Here is a 21,326-nt window from a genome sequence, read left to right on the forward strand (position 1 = left end):
TTGTCGCCGGAATGCTCGTGGAAAGCGAGCGACTTTAATTATTTCTTGAGCTTTGTACAAATAAATAATTTACCAAAGACTGTGTTGTGTTAATGGCTATTGTGCTGTACTCCCTGATTTATGAAGCTAAGGGTTTGTGTGTGCAGGAATTTATGTGTATACATGTGTGTCTGCGTGTGTGCAAGTGTGCGTTTTTCGATAACCATCGGAACATGAACCACTCCTCACGAACGCAGGTTCATGAGACGGTTGTGATCTGTAAACAGATTTGAGTAGGAACTGGTAAGAGAAGCATGAATGTGCATGTACACACTGAATTTATAAAACGGAAGAGAATAAAAACGCCATGGTATATGATCATTATTTACATTATCTACATTTGATGGATATTAATCCTCATCTTGCTTGTTGTTAACACAGTGTTTCAGTTGATATACCCTCCTGCCTTCATCAGGTGTCTTGGGGAAATTTCAAACCTGGGTTCTCATTCCCAAAGTATTTTTTGATATTACTTTTTACTATTTTACTTGTTTCAGTCATTTGACTATGGCCATGCTAGAGCACTGCCTTTAGTCGAGCAAATCGACCCCAGGACTTATTCTTTGTAAGCCCAGTACTTATTCTATCGGTCGCTTTTGCCGAACCGCTAAGTTACGGTGACGTCAACACACCAGCATTGGTTATCAAGCGACGATGGGGGGACAAACACAGACACATACACACATACACATATATATATATAAATATATACGACAGGCTTCTTTCAGTTTCCGTCTACCAAATCCACTCAAGGCTTTGGTCGACCCGAGGCTATAGTAGAAGACACTTGCCCAAGGTGACACACAGTGGGACTGAACCCGGAACCATGTGGTTGGTAAGCAAGCTACTTACCACACAGCCACTCCTACGCCTATAATATTAATATTATTATTATTCAGGTTACTGCCTGGAATCGAACTGAGAATCTTGGGGTTAGTAGCCCACGCTCTTAACCACTACCCCAAGATTCCAAGTTTGATACCAGGCTGTCTTTAGCAGTCACGGCCCATGTTTCACTGCCGTGAAGTATGGCAGTTTGCACACATGCATCAGACAATCAACCTTTGTCACCAGTAGGGGTGGTCACAGCTGGGACATTTTGGATCATAGTTCAGACTGGATCAGGACTGACCTGGGGCTAAACAACAACAGTTATAGCCACTAATACTAACTACTATAATGAACATTAGATAATGTAGTCCCAGATGTACTATGTCTGAATAAAAGATGGGAAGGTCACAGGTGGACCATCTTTGATCATAGGTCTGCCTTGATCAGGACTGACCTGGGGCTAAACAACAACAACTACAACGATAGCCACTAATACTAACTACTATACATTAGATACTGTAGTCCTAGATACACTATGCCTGAATGAAAGACGGGATGGGCACAGATGGAACATCTTTGATCATAGGTCTGTCAGGATCAGGACCAGCCTTAGGCTAAACAGTATCAATATAATGATCCTTCGATCCGTTCGTTAAACACAGAAGGACGTCTCCTCCATCCAACTCAAAACACGGGGCCACCACGTGGTTGCCCTATGATAGTCATTGTCTCTTTCCTATGTCACACTTTTGTGTTTGAAATTAAAAAGACTTAAAGACTCCGCCGGTTACGACGACGAGGGTCCCAGCTGATACGATCAACGGAACAGCTTGCTCGTGAAATTAACGTGCAAATGGCTGAGCATTCCACAGACACGTGTACCCTTAACGTAGTTCTCGGGGATAATCAGCGTGACACAGAGAGTGACAAGGCTGACCCTTTGAAATACAAGTACAACTCATTTTTGCCAGCTGAGTGGACTGGAGCAACGTGAAATAAAGTGTCTTGCTCAAGGACACAACGCGTCACCGGGAATCGAAGTCACAACCTTACGATCATGAGCCGAATGCCCTAACCACTAAGCCACGCGCCCTCACTGTGTTTGAAATAGGAAACGAGAGATTACAGTCTCCAATAAGTTCTACCAGTAAATAACAACAACAACTACTACTAGTTCTAATAAGAATGGTTTCAAATTTTGCCACCGACCCCGAAAGGATGAAAAGCAAAGTCAACCTCGACAGAATTTGAACTCAGGACGTAGCGACACACGAAATACCGCTAAACATTTTGCCCGGCATGTTAACAATTCTGCCAAAATATTCTTTTCTACTCTAGGCACAAGGCTTGAAATTTTTGGGGAGGAGGCCAGTCAATTAGATCGACTCCAGTGGTAGCTCAATTTATCATCCCCTAAAGGATGAAAGGCAAAGTCGACTTCAGAACTCAGAACGTAGCGGCAGACGAAATACCTATTTCTTTACTACCCACAAGGGGCTAAACACAGAGGGGACAAACAAGGACAGACAAACGGATTAAGTCGATTATATCGACTCCAGTGCGTAACTGGTACTTAATTTATCGACCCCGAAAAGATGAAAGGCTAAGTCGACCTCGGTGGAATTTGAAATCAGAACTATAGCCTTGGGTCGACCAAACCCTTGTGAATGAATTTGGTAGACGGAAACTGAAGGAAGCCCGTCCTATATATGTATGTGTGTGTTTGTCCCCCCAACATCGCTTGACAACCGATGCTGGTGTGTTTACGTCCCCGTTACTTAGCGGTTCGGCAAAAGAGACCGATAGAATAAGTACTAGGCTTACAAAGAATAAGTCCTGGGGTCGAGTTGCTCGACTAAAAGGTGTTGCTCCAGCATGGCCACAGTCAAATGACTGAAACAGGCAAAAGAGTAAAAAAGAATTTACTTAAGGCACAAAGCCTGAAATTTTTGTGGGGTAGGGAATAGTTGATTACATTGACCCTAGCGTTCCACTGGTACTTAATTTATCGGCCCTGAAAGGATGAAAGGCAAAGTCGACCTCGTCAGAATTTGAACTCAGAACGTAGCGGCAGACGAAATACCACGAAGCATTTCGCCCAGTGTGCTAACAATTCTGCCAGCTCGCCTTACGATATATTAGTACCGACTAAAGGCAGGGGCACGTTGTTAATGCTGTTAAGAAGGCCCTGCAATAACTAGGACAGGAGGAAGCACGCCATCATCACCACCACCACCACTACCACCACCATTATCTCCATCATCATCACCACCACCACCACAGCTACTACCACCACCACAACTACTATCACCACCACCACAACTACCATCACCACCACTACCACCACCACCACCACAACTACCATCACCACCGCCACCACAACCACCACCACCACAACTACCACCACCACAACTACCACCACTAACAACTCTTCCGCCGCCACCACAACTACCGTCACCACCACCACCACCACCACCACCACCGCCGCCACTACCACAATCCCGCCAATACCCATAACAACCAAAAACAATACAAAAAAAACAATACATAACACATAGAAATAACAAAAATAACAAAAAAAAAACCAACTTTTCGCCGACGTCACTTCCGTTCTCCTCCGACCAGGGCCGACAGGAGTTACCTCCTCTTGCTTCTTCTTCTCTCTCAGACGTCAGAGGCCTTTCTTGCCCTTTTCGCTTTCACATCATCATCATGTCCCTCTACTAAATCGACACCAGGCTGTACACACAGAGAGAGAGATCAAGCGGGCTTCCAGACACGACCATCGCTGCAGAGATTACCCTGTTGTGTAGGGCAGAAGACAGAGGACTTTAAAAAAACCCGCACCCGTTTGTATTAGTTTGTTGGTGTGATGGCATGCCAAGAGGTTGTGGTGTCGCGGCCCTCCAACCTGGGCTCTCTCGGCCAAAAGGGACCCATGATGATTCTGGCGGGCAATTCGCATCCCGGCCTGGCCCAGCTCATAGCAGAGTGAGTAGAGAAACACATTTATGTATAAATATATATATATATATATATATATATATATATATTTATATATAATATATATATATATATATATTTATATATAATATATATAATATATATATATATATATATATATAATATATATATATATATATACACCTGTGTTCACGTTTGTGTATGTATATATATATATGTGAGTGTGTGTGTGTACATATATATATGTGTATATATATACACCTGTGTTCACATTTGTGTGTGTATATATATTATATATATGTATATGTATACCCCTGTGTTCACATTTGTGTGTGTGTATATATATATATATATATTATGTATATGTATACACCTGTGTTCACATTTGTGTGTGTATATATATATATGTATATATATACCCCTGTGTTCACATTTGTGTGTGTGTATATATATATATATGTATATATATACACCTGTGTTCACATTTGTGTGTGTGTATATATATATATATATATATATGTATATGTATACACCTGTGTTCACGTTTGTGTATGTATATATGTGAGTGTGTGTATATATATACACCTGTGTTCACATTTGTGTGTGTATATATATATGTGAGTGTGTGTATATGTATATATATACACCTGTGTTCACATTTGTGTGTGTATATATATATGTGAGTGGGTGTGTGTATATATATATATATGTATATATATACACCTGTGTTCACGTTTGTGTGTGTATATATGTATATGTGAGTGTGTGTGTGTGTATATATATGTATATATATATACACCTGTGTTCACATTTGTGTGTGTATATATATATGTGAGTGGGTGTGTGTATATATATATGTATATATATACACCTGTGTTCAGGTTTGTGTATATATATATATGTGAGTGTGTGTATGTATATATATACACATGTGTTCACATTTGTGTGTGTATATATATATATATGTGAGTGTGTGTATATATATATATATGTATGTATATATATGAGGGGGGTCGCTGAAAGGTTCCTGGTTTTGGATAAAGGAATTTACAGGACGATCGGTCGGTTAATTATGATTTTATCCAACAGTTTCACACCCTTATTGCAGTGGTCCTTCAGTTTTTCTAAGCCCTGTAGAAAGAAATTGGAAGGTTGGCCCTCCAACCAGGCCCTTCGCTACACATTTAAAGAGCCAGGAACCTTTGAACACCCTCTCATGTATGCATATATATATATATATATATATATATATATATATATATAATATTATATATATTAATTATAATATAATTAAGTGCTGTGGTTTTACTGGGATCTCCCTTTTAAGTAGAAAGAATAGCCAAAACCTTTTGACTGCTATTTCTAAATTCGGTGTGTGGTGAGGCAAATCGTTGCTAAACCCTTAATTACTTAGTATTACTATATATATATATATATGTGTCTGTGTGTGTGTATGTATGTATATATATACGAAGGTTGTGTAGAAAAGTTTTTGGCTCTGGGTAAACAAAAATACAAGAAGATCAAGTGAATTCCCACCATAATTGCATCGGTCCTTCAGTAAAAGAACTCAAAAAGTTGGGCCCCAAACCAGGCCATTCGCAAGACCCTTAAAACCAGGGACTTTTCAGCAACCCCCTCGTATATACCAGTGTGTGTGTGTGTGTAGGCGTGTGTATATGTTTGTGTATTTGCCTATCTATGTTTGTAGGTGTATGTATCATATATGATATATATATGCGCACCCGTGTATATACCTCGATGTATGTATTTATCTGTATACGCGCGTGTGTATATGAAACGTGTGTATATGTAGGTGGACACGTGTATATAATATATGTGTGTGTGTGTACTATTATCTATGAGTCTGCGTTTGTATGCTTGTTTGTATACATATATAATATATATATGCGCACATGTGTATATACATCGATGTATGTATTTATCTGTATACGTGCGTGTGTATATGAAACGTGTATATGTAGGTGGACACATGCATATATATATGTGTGTGTGTGTACTATTATCTATGAGTCTGCGTTTGTATGCTTGTATGTATATATATATATATGTATATATGCGCTCCAGTGTGTGTGTATGTACCTCGATGTATGTATTTATTTGTATACGTGCGTGTGTATATGAAACGTGTATATATGTGTATATGTAGGTGGACACATGTATATATGTGTGTGTGTATGTAACCATTATCTATGAGTGTGTTTGTATACATATATCTGTATCCATATGTGTTTACGCGCGTGTATATATATATATATATAGTATGTTGGTGCAAGCAGGAAATATAGAACGCAAAATCATGAATTTGTGTATATGTTATTATTAATATATATATAGCAGAAGCAACAGTGACTCAAGATCCGTGAGTTTCGTGCGTTGGCACTTATCAAACACACACACACGTATATATACACAACACACACACACACACACACACATGTATATATATATATACACACATATATACTACATGTGTCGACGTACGAATCGTTGGGACCTTGGGTCACTGAGTTGTTTCTACTAAATATTAATAAATACACACACACACACACAGAGAATACATTTATATATATATATATATATATATATATATATACACATACACGTGTGTGTGTGTGTATAGATGTATATGTTTATACACGCTTATGAAGCAGCGATGAAATTTGCGCGGGTGTTTCACGCTGACCGCGATTTCATAAGCCTGAATAAACGACGCGCAAAAGATCCACCCGCCTAAATGTGTCGGGTGTATGCGTGTATATATATATATATATATATATATATATATATATATATATATATATATTGTCCCACGTCTCTGTCCTTCTGTAGTAACAAAATGTCTTTTTCGTTTTCGTTCTGTTGATTTTTTTCGTCTTCCTGTGATGTCCTGTACGTATATATATATATATATATATATATATATTTATATGCATGTATATATACATGTAGATGTGGGTACGTACATATATGTTTGTATGTATGCATATATTTTATTTATTACACTATATATATAAAGTAGAAGAAATAGCTAAGGTTTTTTGGCTGCTATTTCTAAACTTCGGTATGTGGTAAAGCAAATCTTTGCTGGACCCTATTTATTAAGCATTACTTAAGTTTACCATGAAATGGCCCTTTTTTCATGCCGAATTCTACTTGGTGAAATTACTGATTACTCCTTAATTAATTTATTAATTTTACCCTTGTTATTATTCATATATATATATATATAAAGTAGAAGAAATAGCTAAGGTTTTTGGGCTGCTATTTCTAAACTTCGGTATGTGGTAAAGCAAATCTTTTGCTGAACCCTATTTATTAAGTATTACTTAAGTTTTACCATGAAATGGTCCTTTTTTCATGCCGAATTCTACTTGGTGAAATTATTGACTACTCCTTAATTAATTAATTAATTTTACCCTTTGTTATTTTATATATATATATATATATATAAAGGGATTTGTATGAGTGTATGTTTGAGACACTCCTGTCACAACTTGGGACCTTAAAGACTGCTTTATTGCGAGAAATTATACTAGTCCCTTAATATTTTATATTTAATATTTCATCTATTCAATTAGACAATCAATACACTTCATTTCATTATACTATATATATATTATTTATACTATATATTCTATATTCTACATTAATATTATAAAGAATATAAATAAAACGTAAAAAACAGAGTTGGAATTTCTTTGAATAATATATATCCCTCTATACACGATCATACAAACCCCTTTTTATATATATATATCGGATCTTATCTATCTATCTATACATACATACATATATATATATATATATATAATATATATATATATATATATATATATATATACCACATATTGTATATCTGCAGAGAGAGACTATATACACGCACACATGTACACATACGTACGTTTGGATGTGTGTGTATATACATATGTACTTGAATCCTTGTATGTAGATGCATACAAATGTGTGTATGTTTTTATGCATGTATATATGTATTCGTGTATGTATGTATGTATGTATGCGTTCGTATATGTATATATATATATGTGTATTTGTGACATTCAATGCTTTTGTGGTCCTATAATGCCATGCCATATTTGTATATATATACACGTGCGTATATATATCTAACTATGGCCTGTTAGTAATCTTATAGCTGAAGTACCCACGTGGATGAGCAATATTATTTTATGATTGGCGCGTCGAACAAAAAATTATGTATCTTGTAATAGTTTAGTTATGTTGCTTGACGTTCCAAGTTCGATTCCAACCGTGGCTAGCTATTTCAACGTCGCCCTTCATCCTGCCCCAACATACACCCTAAAACCCTCCAGGGGTCATTCCTGACCCTTGACCTAAAATCTAAACCAGTGGATCTCAGCCGGCATCGATACGGCTGCCAATAATACAATACCTAATAGTATTTAATTATAAAAATATATATTATGATGTTTTGGCGATCTTTCGTCTCTAGTAGACCTTTCCGTCGATTTCCGTAAAAAAAAAATTTTTTTTTTTTTTTACATATGGGCTTGCGGGAACTTTTGAAGTAATATACATGTGTGTGTGCCCCAGCATGGCGGTGCCCCAGCATGGCCACAGCTCATAAGCTGAAACTAGAATCAATCAATCAATCAATCAAACGTATACACATACACCGAGTAAAAAATTACACTGAATCGGCCATACATACACACACACACACATACATACATACACACATACATATACACATACACACATACATATACACATACACCGAGTAAAAAATTTCAGTTATCTCTTTCTTTCACACATTACTCTCTCTCTTCACACACACTAACAGAAGCACTTCACTTACACAACATACTGTCTGTCTCCCACACACCCATCAAACACACACACACACACACATGTACATCAATGCTTCCCATGCACGGTAACTTCAAAAGAACTTCCCTCGTCATACAATCGCTTTCTCATAGTCTCTTTCGCTCTCATTACTTCAAAAGTTCCCGCAAGCCCATATGTAAAAAAAAAAAAAAAATTTTTACGGAAATCGACGGAAAGGTCTACTAGAGACGAAAGATTGCCGATGATGTTTTTTTTAAACATCGGATGGCCAGGATGGGTCCAGTGAAGAGAGGATTCAAAGTGGGTACTAACTTAAGAAGTATGGTCCCGGTGCGCGCACTCGCGTACTCGGCGCATCCATGCTAGCTAATCGTGACTAGTCGATCCTACAACGACTACCTAATTTTTTTTACACGAAATAAATAAAACACAAAGAATCGATTAGTCACGACTAGCTAGCACGGATACGCGAGTGCGCGCACCGGGACCACTCTTCTTATGTAGTGCCTCCAAAGTGGTCCTCAGATAAAAAAAATGGTTAACACTGATCTAAAGTGTCCTTTCTCTTTCTTTCGAAGACTATAAACGGTTCTCTAATTAAGTGATTTGGTTGCTATTTTTAGCAGCCCCTCGTTAAGTCCTTATACAACCCCTGTTAATCGCTATTACATAACGACAGTCGTGTGGGTGTTATTCGGGCGGCGAGGTGGCACAATGGTTAAAGCACGATGGATGAAAATGCGGACTTTTTCTGTTTGAACGGCAGTTTTTTCTAGCGGTGTCATATGAAATAGTCACTCATAATTATAACCCTAGTATCGATCTATTGCATTTCAATCTGTTTTAGGGTTAGAGGTGGGGGGAAGGGTATCTTTTTTTTCTTCACAAATGTAAATAAACCCAATCTGTTTCTTAAACGAGGGACATATTCATACGGCACGGAATGCTTTTTACCTCAATAGACGTCAGTGATTGGTTGAAATTGCAGAAATTGAAGGAAAAAAAAAACAATAAATATCTTACAAACTATAGAATTTTCTCAAGAAAGCCAAGAGAAAAAGATGTTTTATAAACACATTCTACCAGTATAGGCGCAGGAGTGGCTGTGTGGTAAGTAGCTTGCTTACCAACCACATGGTTCCGGGTTCAGTCCCACTGCGTGGCATCTTGGGCAAGTGTCTTCTGCTATAGCCCCGGGCCGACCAATGCCTTGTGAGTGGATTTGGTAGACGGAAACTGAAAGAAGCCTGTCGTATATATGTATATATATATATATGTGTGTGTGTGTATGTCTGTGTTTGCCCCCCTAGCATTGCTTGACAACCGATGCTGGTGTGTTTACGACCCCGTCACTTAGCGGTTCGGCAAAAGGGACCGATAGAATAAGTACTGGGCTTACAAAGAATAAGTCCCGGGGTCGAGTTGCTCGACTAAAGGCGGTGCTCCAGCATGGCCGCAGTCAAATGACTGAAACAAAACAGTAAACTTAGCGGTTCGGCAAAAGAGACCGATAGAATAAGTACTGGGCTTACAAAGAATAAGTCCTGGGGTCGATTTGCTCGACTAAAGGCGGTGCTCCAGCATGGCCACAGCCAAATTACTGAAACAAGTAAAAGAGTAAACTTAGCGGTTCGGCAAAAGAGACCGATAGAATAAGTACTGGGCTTACAAAGAATAAGTCCTGGGGTCGATTTGCTCGACTAAAGGCGGTGCTCCAGCATGGCCACAGTCAAATTACTGAAACAAGTAAAAGAAAGGAAATAAAGAATACGAAGTTTAAAAGTGTTTAGTTACATGGAAATTAGTTGAAAAAACAAAACTGCCGTTCAAACCGAAAAGACCCCCGACACTTCACGTCTGTCTTTATATTGTCCCCCTCATGGTAAATAAATGAAATCACTATTATTACTATTATTAAATAGTAGTAGTAGCAGCAGTTATTTTTCAGCTAATAACTTATCGGGGGTGCGGTGGGGACTAGCGTTGTCTAACGCATCCTTCGCTTATTATGAAAGAATTTTTTTTCAAGAGGCAGCGATTTTTATAAGAATGTAGGGCAACCACGTGGTGGTGGCTTCGGCTTTTGTGTTGAGATATGAGGCGGATGAGGGAAGGGGAGGAGAGACGTTCGTCTGTGTTTGTCCAACGAACGGGTCGAAGGATCGTAATGTCCTTCTTATTGTTTAGCTCTGGGTCAGTCCTGATCCTAACTGACCTATAATCAAAGACGTTCTAGCTGTGACTATTCCATCTATTATTCAGGCATCGTGTATCTAGGACTACATTATCTAATGTATAGTAGTTAGTATTAGTGGCTATAGTTGTTGTTGTTTAGCCCCAGGCCAGTCCTGATCCAGTTAGACCTATGATCAAAGATGTTCCAGCCGTGACCATCTCACCTTTTATTCAAGTATAGTGTATCTAGGATTACATTATCTAATGTATTGTATAGTAGTTAGTATTAGTGGTTATAGTTGTTGTTTAACCCTAGGTCAGTCTACATCCAGACAGACCTATGATCAAAGATGTTCCAGCTGTGACCATCCCATCTATTATTCAGGCATCGTGTATCTAGGACTACATTATCTAATGTATAGTAGTTAGTATTAGTGGCTATAGTTGTTGTTGTTTAGCCCCAGGCCAGTCCTGATCCAGTTAGACCTATGATCAAAGATGTTCCAGCCGTGACCATCTCACCTTTTATTCAAGTATAGTGTATCTAGGATTACATTATCTAATGTATTGTATAGTAGTTAGTATTAGTGGTTATAGTTGTTGTTTAACCCTAGGTCAGTCTACATCCAGACAGACCTATGATCAAAGATGTTCCAGCTGTGACCATCCCATCTATTATTCAGGCATAGTGTATCTAGGACTACATTATCTAATGTGTAGTAGTTAATATTAGTGGCTATAATTGTTGTGTTTAGCCCCAGGTCAGTCCTGATCCAGAGAGACCTATGATCAAAGACGTTCCAACTGTGACCCTCCTATCTTTTATTCAAGTATAGTGTATCTAGGATTACATTATCCAATGTATAGTATAGTAGTTAGTATTAGTGGCTATAGTTGTTGTTTAGCCCAAGGTCAGTCCTGATCCAGACAGACCGATGATCAAAGATGTTCCAGCTGTGACCATCCCATCTTTCATTCAGGCATAGTGTATCTAGGACTACATTATCTAATGTACAACATAGTAATTAGTATTAGTGACTAGTTGCTGTTTAGCCCAGGTCAGTCCTGTTCCAGACAGACAGCCTATGATCAAAGATGTTCCAGCCGTGACCATCCCAACATTTATTCTGACATAGTGTATCTAGAATAGGGTGGGGGAAAATTTTTAGTGCAGTGGGCAAAAATTTCCAAAGCAAAAGGTCCATGGGCGGATCACAAGTCCTTGTATCCGTTTAAATCCTATATATATATATACCTATGTATAATTTGATATACATTAATAAATCTTAAATTAACTCGTAACATCTTTATTAATGCCGCCACTGAATTTAGGATGCTTGTCCGTTGCCAGCGCCGCCCCGACTAGCCTCCGTGCCGGTGGCACGTAAAAAGCACCATCCGATCGTGGCCATTGCCAGCCCCGTCTGGCACCTGTGCTGGTGGCACGTAAAAAGCACCCACTACACTCACAGAGTGGTTGGCATTAGGAAGGGCATCCAGCTGTAGAAACACTGCCAGATAAGACTGGAGCCTGGTGCAACCTTCAGGCTTCCCAGACCCCAGTTGAACCGTCCAACCCATGTTAGCATGGGAAATGGACGTTAAATGATGATGATATCACTTATGAGGTATTCTATATTTTTTTTAATGTACTTATCCTAATGTTGGCGAAATAATAATAATAATGGTTAAGTACAGACCGAATTTAATTTCGAAAAATTACATTATTTCCTAAATAATATTATGACATAAATAATTAATATGACATCATCGTTTAACGTCCCGCTTTCCATGCTGGCATGGGTTGGACAGTTTGACTGGGGACTGGTGAGCCAGATGGCTGCACAAGGCTCTAATCTGATCTGGCAGAGTTTCTACAGCTGGATGCCCTTCCTAACGCCAACCACTCTGAGAGTGTAGTGGGTGCTTTTATGTGCCACCGGCACGAGGGCCAGTCTGGAGGTACTGGACACGTCCATGCTCAAATGGTGCTTTTTACATGTCACCTGCACAGGAGTCAGTCAAGCGGCACTGGCGACGCCCTTGCTCGAATGTTTTTTTTCACATGCCATCGGCACAAGTGCCAGTAAGGCGACACTGGTAATGATCACTCTTGAATGGTGCTTTTTATGTGCCACCTGCACTGGAGCCAGTCCAGCGGCACTGGCAACAACCTCGCTCGAATGGTTTGTTTACGTGCCAAGGCCCTCGCTAGAATGTTGTTTTTCATGTACCACCGTCAGAAGTGCCAGTAAGGCGACACAGGTAACGATCACGCTTGAATGGTGCTTTTTACATGTCACCGACACGGGGGCCAGTCAGCTGCCCTGGCAACGGTCACGCTTGGATGGTGCTCTTAGCGCAGATGCCAGTCATGCGGTGTTGTCATCGAATTTGATTTCTATCTCACTTGCCTCAGCAGGTCTTCGCAAGCAGAGTTCAGTGTCCAATGAAAGAAAGGTACACCTCAGTGGGCTGGTTACGCCCCTGGCATAGGCCACGAGGTTATGGTCTCACCTGGCTTGCCGGGTCTTCTCAAGCACAGTATATTTCCAAAAGTCTCGGTTACTAGTCATTGCCTCAGTGAGGCCTAATCTTCGAAGGTCGTGCTTCACCACCTCATCCCAGGTCTTCCTGGGTCTACCTCTTCCACATGCAGTTCTCAGTAGTGCATGAGGTATTCTCAAAGGGGTACATCCTACATAGTTGTGATTTGATGGAGCACCCTGGCACTTCAACAAACTGAAAGAAGCCTGTCGTATATATGTATATATATATATATATAAGTGTGTGTGTGTGTGTTTGTCCCCCTAGCATTGCTTGACAACCGATGCTGGTGTGTTTACGTCCCCGTCACTTAGCGGTTCGGCAAAAAGAGACCGATAGAATAAGTACTGGGCTTACAAATGAATAAGTCCCGGGGTCGAGTTGCTCGATTAAAGGCGGTGCTCCAGCATGGCCGCAGTCAAATGACTGAAACAAGTAAAAGAGTATATATATATATATATATATATGGTGGGAGCTGAGCCCCTATAGTTTGGATAACTTAGGGGCTGTGTTTGTTATTCTGCTTGTGGTGTAGCAGCTATGTTCTGACAGTTCTGATGTGTTTTATACTTTTGTCTTTTTCTTTCTCTTTGAATAGTCGTCTCGGTATCAAGCTGGGAGACATGAGGGCTTATCACAAGAGTGACAGGGGTAAGTGCCATACTTTTAGTTTTCTTTCTGTCTGTCTATCTATCTGTCGATCCGTCTGTCTATCTTTCTATCTGCCTACCTATCTATCTATCTATCAGTGTATCTGTCTCTCTATAACTTTGTCTGTCTGTCTGTCTATCTCCCTCTCTCTCTGTATATATGTGTCTGTCTATCTATCTATCTATCTATCTATCTATCTATCTATTTATCTATCTATCTATCTATCTATCTATCTGTCTATCTCTTTCTCTCTCTCTCCTATCTATCTGTCTATCTCTTTCTCTCTCCTATCTATCTATCTATCTGTCTATCTCCCTCTCTCTGTGTGTCTGTCTATCTGTCTATCTCTTTCTCTCTCTCTCCTATCTATCTATCTATCTGTCTATCTCCCTCTCTCTGTGTGTCTGTCTATCTATCTATCTATCTCTTTCTCTCTCTCTCCTATCTATCTATCTATCTGTCTGTCTGTCCGTCAGTCTATCTATTTGTCTATGTCTATCTCTCTCTCTGTATATATGTGTCTATCTATCTGTGTCTGTCTATCTATTTCTCTCTCTATTTGTCTATCTCTCTCTGTCTCTCTGTATATGTGTGTGTGTGTGTATATAATAAATATATAAACAAGGCGGCGAGCTGGCAGAAACGTTAGCACGCCGGGCGAAATGCGTTGCCGTATTTCGTCTGCCGTTATGTTCCGAGTTCAAATTCCGCCGAGGTCGACTTTGCCTTTCATCCTTCCGGGGTCGATAAATTAAGTACCAGTTATGCACTGGGGTCGATGTAATCGACTTAATCCGTTTGTCTGTCCTTGTTTGTCTCCTCTGTGTTTAGCCCCTTGTGGGTAGTAAAGAAATAGGTATTTCGTCTGCCGCTATGTTCTGAGTTCAAATTCCGCCGAGGTCGACTTTGCCTTTCATCCTTCCGGGGTCGATAAATTAAGTACCAGTTATGTACTGGGGTCGATGTAATCGACTTAATCCGTTTGTCTGTCCTTGTTTGTCTCCTCTGTGTTTAGCCCCTTGTGGGTAGTAAAGAAATATATATAATAAATATATAACAAACAATGGTTAAATGTCAGCACCTTACAGCTGTTTCTAATGCATTTTTTCAAAGATGAATAAATACATTACATTTTAGTAAAAAAAACAATTTTCATCAGATGATACATAGAATTTGGAATTCTCTCCTGATTCTTAATATTGTACACACATGCATACGTGCACACACACACAGATATACACACACAACAGGCTGCTTTCAGTTTCTGTCTACGAAATCCACTCCTAAGACTGGTGTTTCAGAGAGCATAGTAGGAGACACTTGCCCAAGGTACCACTCCGTGGGACTGAACCCGGAAGCAAGCTTCTTACGACACAGCCATGTCTGTGCCTATATCTATCTATCTATCTATATATATATATATATAATGGAGGTGCAATGGCCCAGTGGTTAGGGCAGCGGACTCGCGGTCATAGAATCACGGTGTCGATTCCCAGACCGGGCGTTGTGAGTGTTTATTGAGCGAAAACACCTAAAGCTTCACGAGGCTCCGGCAGGGGATGGTGGTGATCCCTGCTGTACTCTTCCACCACAACTTTCTCTCTTTCTTCTGTTGGCCTGCTCGCTTAGCCAGCGGGGTGGCGTCATTTGAAGGCTAAAACAATGCAAAGCGCATTGTGACCAGCGATGTGGAGCAACATCTGATAGGCTGGTCGGTCACGGTGATATATATATATATATGATGGGTTTCTTTTTGTTTCCTTCTACCAAATCCATTCACAAGAGGTTTGGTTGGCCCGAGGCTATAATAGAAGACACTTGCCCAAAGTACCACGCAGTGGGGCTGAACCCGGAACCATGTGGTTGGGAAGCAAGCTTCTTACCACACGACCACTCCTGCATCTCCATATATATATATATACATACACACACACACACGATGGGCTTCTTTCAGTTTCCATTTACCAGATTCACTCAAGGATTTGGTCAATCCAAGGCTATAGTAGAAGACACTTGCCCAAGGTGTCATGCAGTGGGACTGAACATGGAACCAGGTGGTTGGAAAGCAAACGTCTTATCATACACCCACACCTGCCTCAACATGTCAAAACATTTTTTGAAGCCCAGACACTCTTTCGCGGCAGACTGCACGTAAACGCTGCCGTGTGTATTAGAAGCAAGGTTATTGTTCGCAGTTAGTGAACACACACGAAGCCATGGGGAAACAGGTGCTCACTCACACAAACATACGTGGCACTCCGTCGGTTATGATGATGAGGGTTCCAGTCGATCTGATCAACGAAACAGCTTGATGATAATAATAATAAAAATAATGATGATGATCATCATCATCATCGTTTAACATCCGTTCTCCATGCTAGCATGGGTTGGACAGTTCGACCGGGGTCTGTGAAGCCAGAAGGCTGCACCAGGCTCCGGTCTTATCTGGCAGTGTTTCTACAGCTGGATGCCCTTCCTAACGCCAACCACTCCGTGAGTGTAGTGGGTGCTTTTTACGTGCCACCTGCACAGGTGCCAGAGGGGTCTGGCTTCGGCCACGATTCGGATGGTGCTTTTTATGTGCCACCAGCACGGAAGCCAGTCGAGGCGGCACTGGCTTCGGCCACGATTCGGATGGTGCTTTTTACGTTCCACCGACACGGAAGCCAGTCGAGGTAGCGCTGGCATCGGCCACGATTTGGATGGTGCATTTTACGTGCCACCAGCACGGAAGCCAGTCAAGGTGGCACTGGCTTCGGCCACGATTCGGATGGTGCCTTTTACGTGCCATCGACACGGAAGCCAGTCAAGGCAGCGCTGGCTTCGGCCACGATTCGGATGGTGCCTTTTACGTGCCACCGACACGGAAGCCAGTCGAGGCAGCGCTGGCATCGGCCACGATTTGGATGGTGCATTTTACGTGCCACCTGCACGGAAGCCAGTCGAGGTGGCACTGGCTTCGGCCACGATTCGGATGGTGCTTTTTACGTATCTCCAGTCCAGGGGTCCTGGCATCTGCCGGGTGCCAGTCATAGGATTGGTTCAATTTCGATTCCGATGATGATGATGATAATAATAACAATAATAATGATGATAATAATAACAACAATAATAATAATGATAATAACAACAGCAACAATAATAATAATAACAACAATAATAATGATAATGAAGAATGAAAATAAAGAGAGTACTCATCAAATATTTGTCTGTGTGTCTTTGCAGAGACCAATGTTGAAATCAAAGAATCAGTCCGAGGCAAAGATGTCTACATCCTTCAGACAGCAACAAAGTAAGTAGGTGACCTCTGGTTTGAGGATATGCGTGTGTGTGGTGGTGGTCTCTGATGTACAGTGTGCGTGAAGGGTGGCGAGGGTCTCCGATGTGTGCTATGGTGTCCCACTTGCGCTATGGTGTCCAGTGTGTGCTGTGGTCTCTGGTACAGGTTGTAGCATGTAGTGTCCTCCTCAGCATGTGCTGTCGTGTTCGGTGTGCAGTATGGCCTCAAGCGCTTACCCTGTGGTCTCTATCTATTGTCGTTGTCCATGCTAGCATGAGTTGGACAGTTTGACCAGGGCTAGTAAGCTGAGGGACTGCACCAGACTCCAGTTTGATTTGGCAGTGTTTCTACAGCTGGATGCCCTTCCTAATGCCAACCACTCTGAGAGGGTAATGGGTGCTTTTATGTGCCACTGGCATGGGTGCCATGTCTGTCTATCTAGCTATCTGTCTGTTTATCCGTCTGTCTGTCTGCCTATCTATCTGTCTATCTCTCTATCTCTGTCTATCTGTCTCTGTCAATCTGTCTATTTGACCAGGGCTAGTAAGCTGAGGGGCTGCACCAGACTCCAATCTGATTTGGCATGGTTTCTACAGCTGGATGCCCTGCCTTTTTTACGATCCCTTTTGACCAAAAACCTACCCCCGCCTTTTTTTTTCTCCCCTAAAAGAAAGGCTCTACTTTGTAGTTTGTCCCCTCTGTGTTCAACCCTGTGTGGCCAACCACTCTGAGAGTGTAATGGGTGATTTTATGTGCCACTGGCACAGGTGCCATTTGTATGACACCCATATCTCTCACAACTATGATTTCCCTTGGCTTGATGGGTTTTCTTCTCAAGCACATCATATCTCCAAAGGTCTCACTCATTTGTCTGTCTATCAGTCTATCTATCTAGGCTTTTCTTTCCACGGATAAACCATATCTGTTTCCCCCTTTACGCTTTACATCCTGACATTTCTGTGATACACGATCCCTACTGATCGTTTTTTTTTTCCTTTCTCTTTTTTACGATCCCTTTTGACCAAAGACCTACCCACGCCTTTTTTTTCCTCCCCTAAAAGAAAAGCTCTACTTTGTAATTTGTCCCCTCTGTGTTCAACCCTGTGTGGCCAACCACTCTGAGAGTGTAATGGGTGATTTTATGTGCCACTGGCACAGGTGCCATTTGTATGACACCCATATCTCTCACAACTATGATTTCACTTGGCTTGATGGGTTTTCTTCTCAAGCACATCATATCACGGAAGTGCTCAGTCATTTGACTGTCAGTCTGTCTATCTATCTGTCTGTCAGTTAGTTAATTTAGTTAAGTTAATTTTTTGGCTCAAAAAGCAAAAAGCAAGGCCATGTAGGGGGACATGGAGTTATGTACAGGGTGGTGTTCACGTAAAGAGTTCAGGCCACTTGAGGTCAAGAGAGACTTTGAACCGAGCGGTCGTCGGCATCTTCACTATCTTGTCCGGCAGCTTATTCCACGGATCCGCAACCCGGACGGAGAAAGCCCCTCTATAGAGAATTAAGGTCGAGCGTCTTACCACACAGCCACCCCTATGCCTATATTTATATTTAGAAGGTCATTTGTTATGGTCATTTACCATCAGTCTTGCATTTATAAAGCGCTTAGCTGTACAGGTTAGTTAAGTTAAGTTAATTTTTTGGCTCAAAAAGTAAAAAGCAAGGCCATGTAGAGGGACATGGAGTTATGTACAGGGAGGGTGTTCATGCAAAGAGTTCAGGCCATTTCTGGTCAAGAGAGACTTTGAACCGAGCGGTCGTCGGCATCTTCACTATCTTGTCCGGCAGCTTATTCCACGGATCCGCAACCCGGACGGAGAAAGCCCCTCTATAGAGAATTAAGGTCGAGCGTCTTACCACACAGCCACCCCTATGCCTATATTTATTTAGAAGGTCATTTGTTATGGTCATTTACCATCAGTCTTGCATTTATAAAGCGCTTAGCTGTACAGGTTAGTTAAGTTAAGTTTAAGTTAATTTTTTGGCTCAAAAAGCAAAAAGCAAGGCCATGTAGGGGGACATGGAGTTATGTACAGGGTGGTGTTCATGTAAAGAGTTCAGGCCATTTCTGGTCAAGAGAGACTTTGAACCGAGCGGTCATCGGCATCTTCACTATCTCGTCCGGCAGCTTATTCCACAGATCTGCAACCTGGACCGAGAAAGCCCCTCTCCTTCGATTGAGATGAAATCGTCGCAGATAGAGCTTTTCGGAATGACCCCGCTATCTCTCTATCTACCTCTGTCTGTCTAACTGTCTCTCTGTCTGTCTGTCTATTTGACCAGGGCTAGTAAGCTGAGCGACTGCACCAGACTCCAGTCTGATCTGGCAGTGTTTCTACAGCTGGATGCCCTTCCTAATGCCAACCACTCTGAGAGTGTAATGAGTGCTTTTGCATGCGCTGGCACGGGTGCCATTTGTATGACACCCATATCTCTCACAACTATGATTTCACTTGGCTTGATGGGTTTTCTTCTCAAGCACATCATATCTCCAAAGGTCTCACTCATTTGTCTGTCTATCAGTCTATCTATCTAGGCTTTTCTTTCCACGGATAAACCATATCTGTTTCCCCCTTTACGCTTTACATCCTGACATTTCTGTGATACACGATCCCTACTGATCGTTTTTTTTTCCTTTCTCTTTTTTACGATCCCTTTTGACCAAAGACCTACCCACGCCTTTTTTTTCCTCCCCTAAAAGAAAAGCTCTACTTTGTAATTTGTCCCCTTTGTGTTCAACCCTGTGTGACTATTAAAGAAACATATCTATCTATCTGTTTATCTATCTATCTACCTATCTGTCTATCTATCTATCTACCTATATATATATATCTATCTATCTATCTACTTATCTATCTATCTACTTATCTATCTATCTATCTATCTGTTTATCTATCTGTCTATCTATCTATCTATCTATCTGTCTATCTACCTATCTATCTGTCTATCTATCTATCTATCTGTCTGTCTATCTATCTATCTTTCTATCTGTCTGTCTATCTATCTGTCTACCTATCTATCTACCTATCTTTCTATCTATTTATCCATCTATCTATCTATCCATCTATCTATCTATCTATCTATCAATTTATCTAGCTAGCTAGTTGTCTATCTATCTATCTATCTATCTATCTATCTATCTATCTGTCTATCTACCTATCTATCTGTCTATCTACCTATCTATCTGTCTATCTATCTATCTATCTGTCTGTCTATCTGTCTGTCTATCTGTCTATCTATCTATCTATCTGTCTGTCTATCTATCTATCTTTCTATCTGTCTGTCTGTCTATCTGTCTACCTATCTATCTACCTATCTTTCTATCTATTTATCCATCTATCTATCTATCTATCCAGGCACCGTGAGTGTCGCGTTGCTCTCAAGCAACTCTACCGTCCTGGGTCGACCTTGAGTGACTTCAACACAACCAAAGCATTCTATAGGGGTTTAGTGGAGGGGAGGTACGACGACGAGCTCGGGGTGAACCTGGACGTCGACGAGGAGTACCTGACCCGCCTGTTCAGGACGACTTTCGGGCCAGGGCCCATGGACAACTTCCAGAGATCCCTGGCCTGGCAGTGCTACCGAGAAGCGCTACTACCCGTTCGGGATAAGCTCTACAGACACGGCTCGAGAAACACGGGGCCGACCTGCCCGAGATGCGGTCAGAGTGACGAAACCGTTCTGCACGCACTCGTGCAGTGTCCAACAATTTCCAACCTGTGGGCTTGTGTCGAACAACTGCTGTCACGTGTGGGACGAGTCGGTTTATCAGCTGAGTCTATCGTTAATATTGTCACGCCTCCCTCCTTCAAACGGGAAGGAAGAGCTATTTTCATCATCCTTGTGGCTATGGTGAAAGAATGTAATCTGGTGGACGCGTCTGAAAGGATTGAGACAAACACTTTCCTCTCTGGTCAATCTCTCATCAACTTCTTCAAGTACCACTTGAAAAGGAAAGTGAGAGTAG

General features: G+C 41.1%; 2 protein-coding genes across 2 annotated transcripts in view; both read left to right on the forward strand.

The window, feature by feature from the left end:
• The window catches only part of LOC115225209, a 35,790-nt gene extending 14,553 nt beyond the window's left edge, over positions 1–21,237 (forward strand). Inside the window, exons 3-4 of the mRNA XM_036513956.1 lie at positions 10,951–10,960; positions 21,212–21,237. Of these exons, the coding sequence (XP_036369849.1) occupies positions 10,951–10,960; positions 21,212–21,225 (24 nt within the window). The 3' untranslated portion in view covers positions 21,226–21,237. The remainder of the gene's footprint in view (positions 1–10,950; positions 10,961–21,211) is intronic.
• The window catches only part of LOC115225344 (phosphoribosyl pyrophosphate synthase-associated protein 2-like), a 28,814-nt gene continuing 11,006 nt past the window's right edge, over positions 3,519–21,326 (forward strand). The window contains exons 1-3 of the mRNA XM_029796294.2: positions 3,519–3,861; positions 14,009–14,061; positions 17,287–17,353. Of these exons, the coding sequence (XP_029652154.1) occupies positions 3,743–3,861; positions 14,009–14,061; positions 17,287–17,353 (239 nt within the window). The 5' untranslated portion in view covers positions 3,519–3,742. The remainder of the gene's footprint in view (positions 3,862–14,008; positions 14,062–17,286; positions 17,354–21,326) is intronic.

Source organism: Octopus sinensis, linkage group LG27 (genome assembly GCF_006345805.1).
Source record: "Octopus sinensis linkage group LG27, ASM634580v1, whole genome shotgun sequence".
NCBI classification, from domain to species: Eukaryota; Metazoa; Mollusca; class Cephalopoda; order Octopoda; family Octopodidae; genus Octopus; species Octopus sinensis.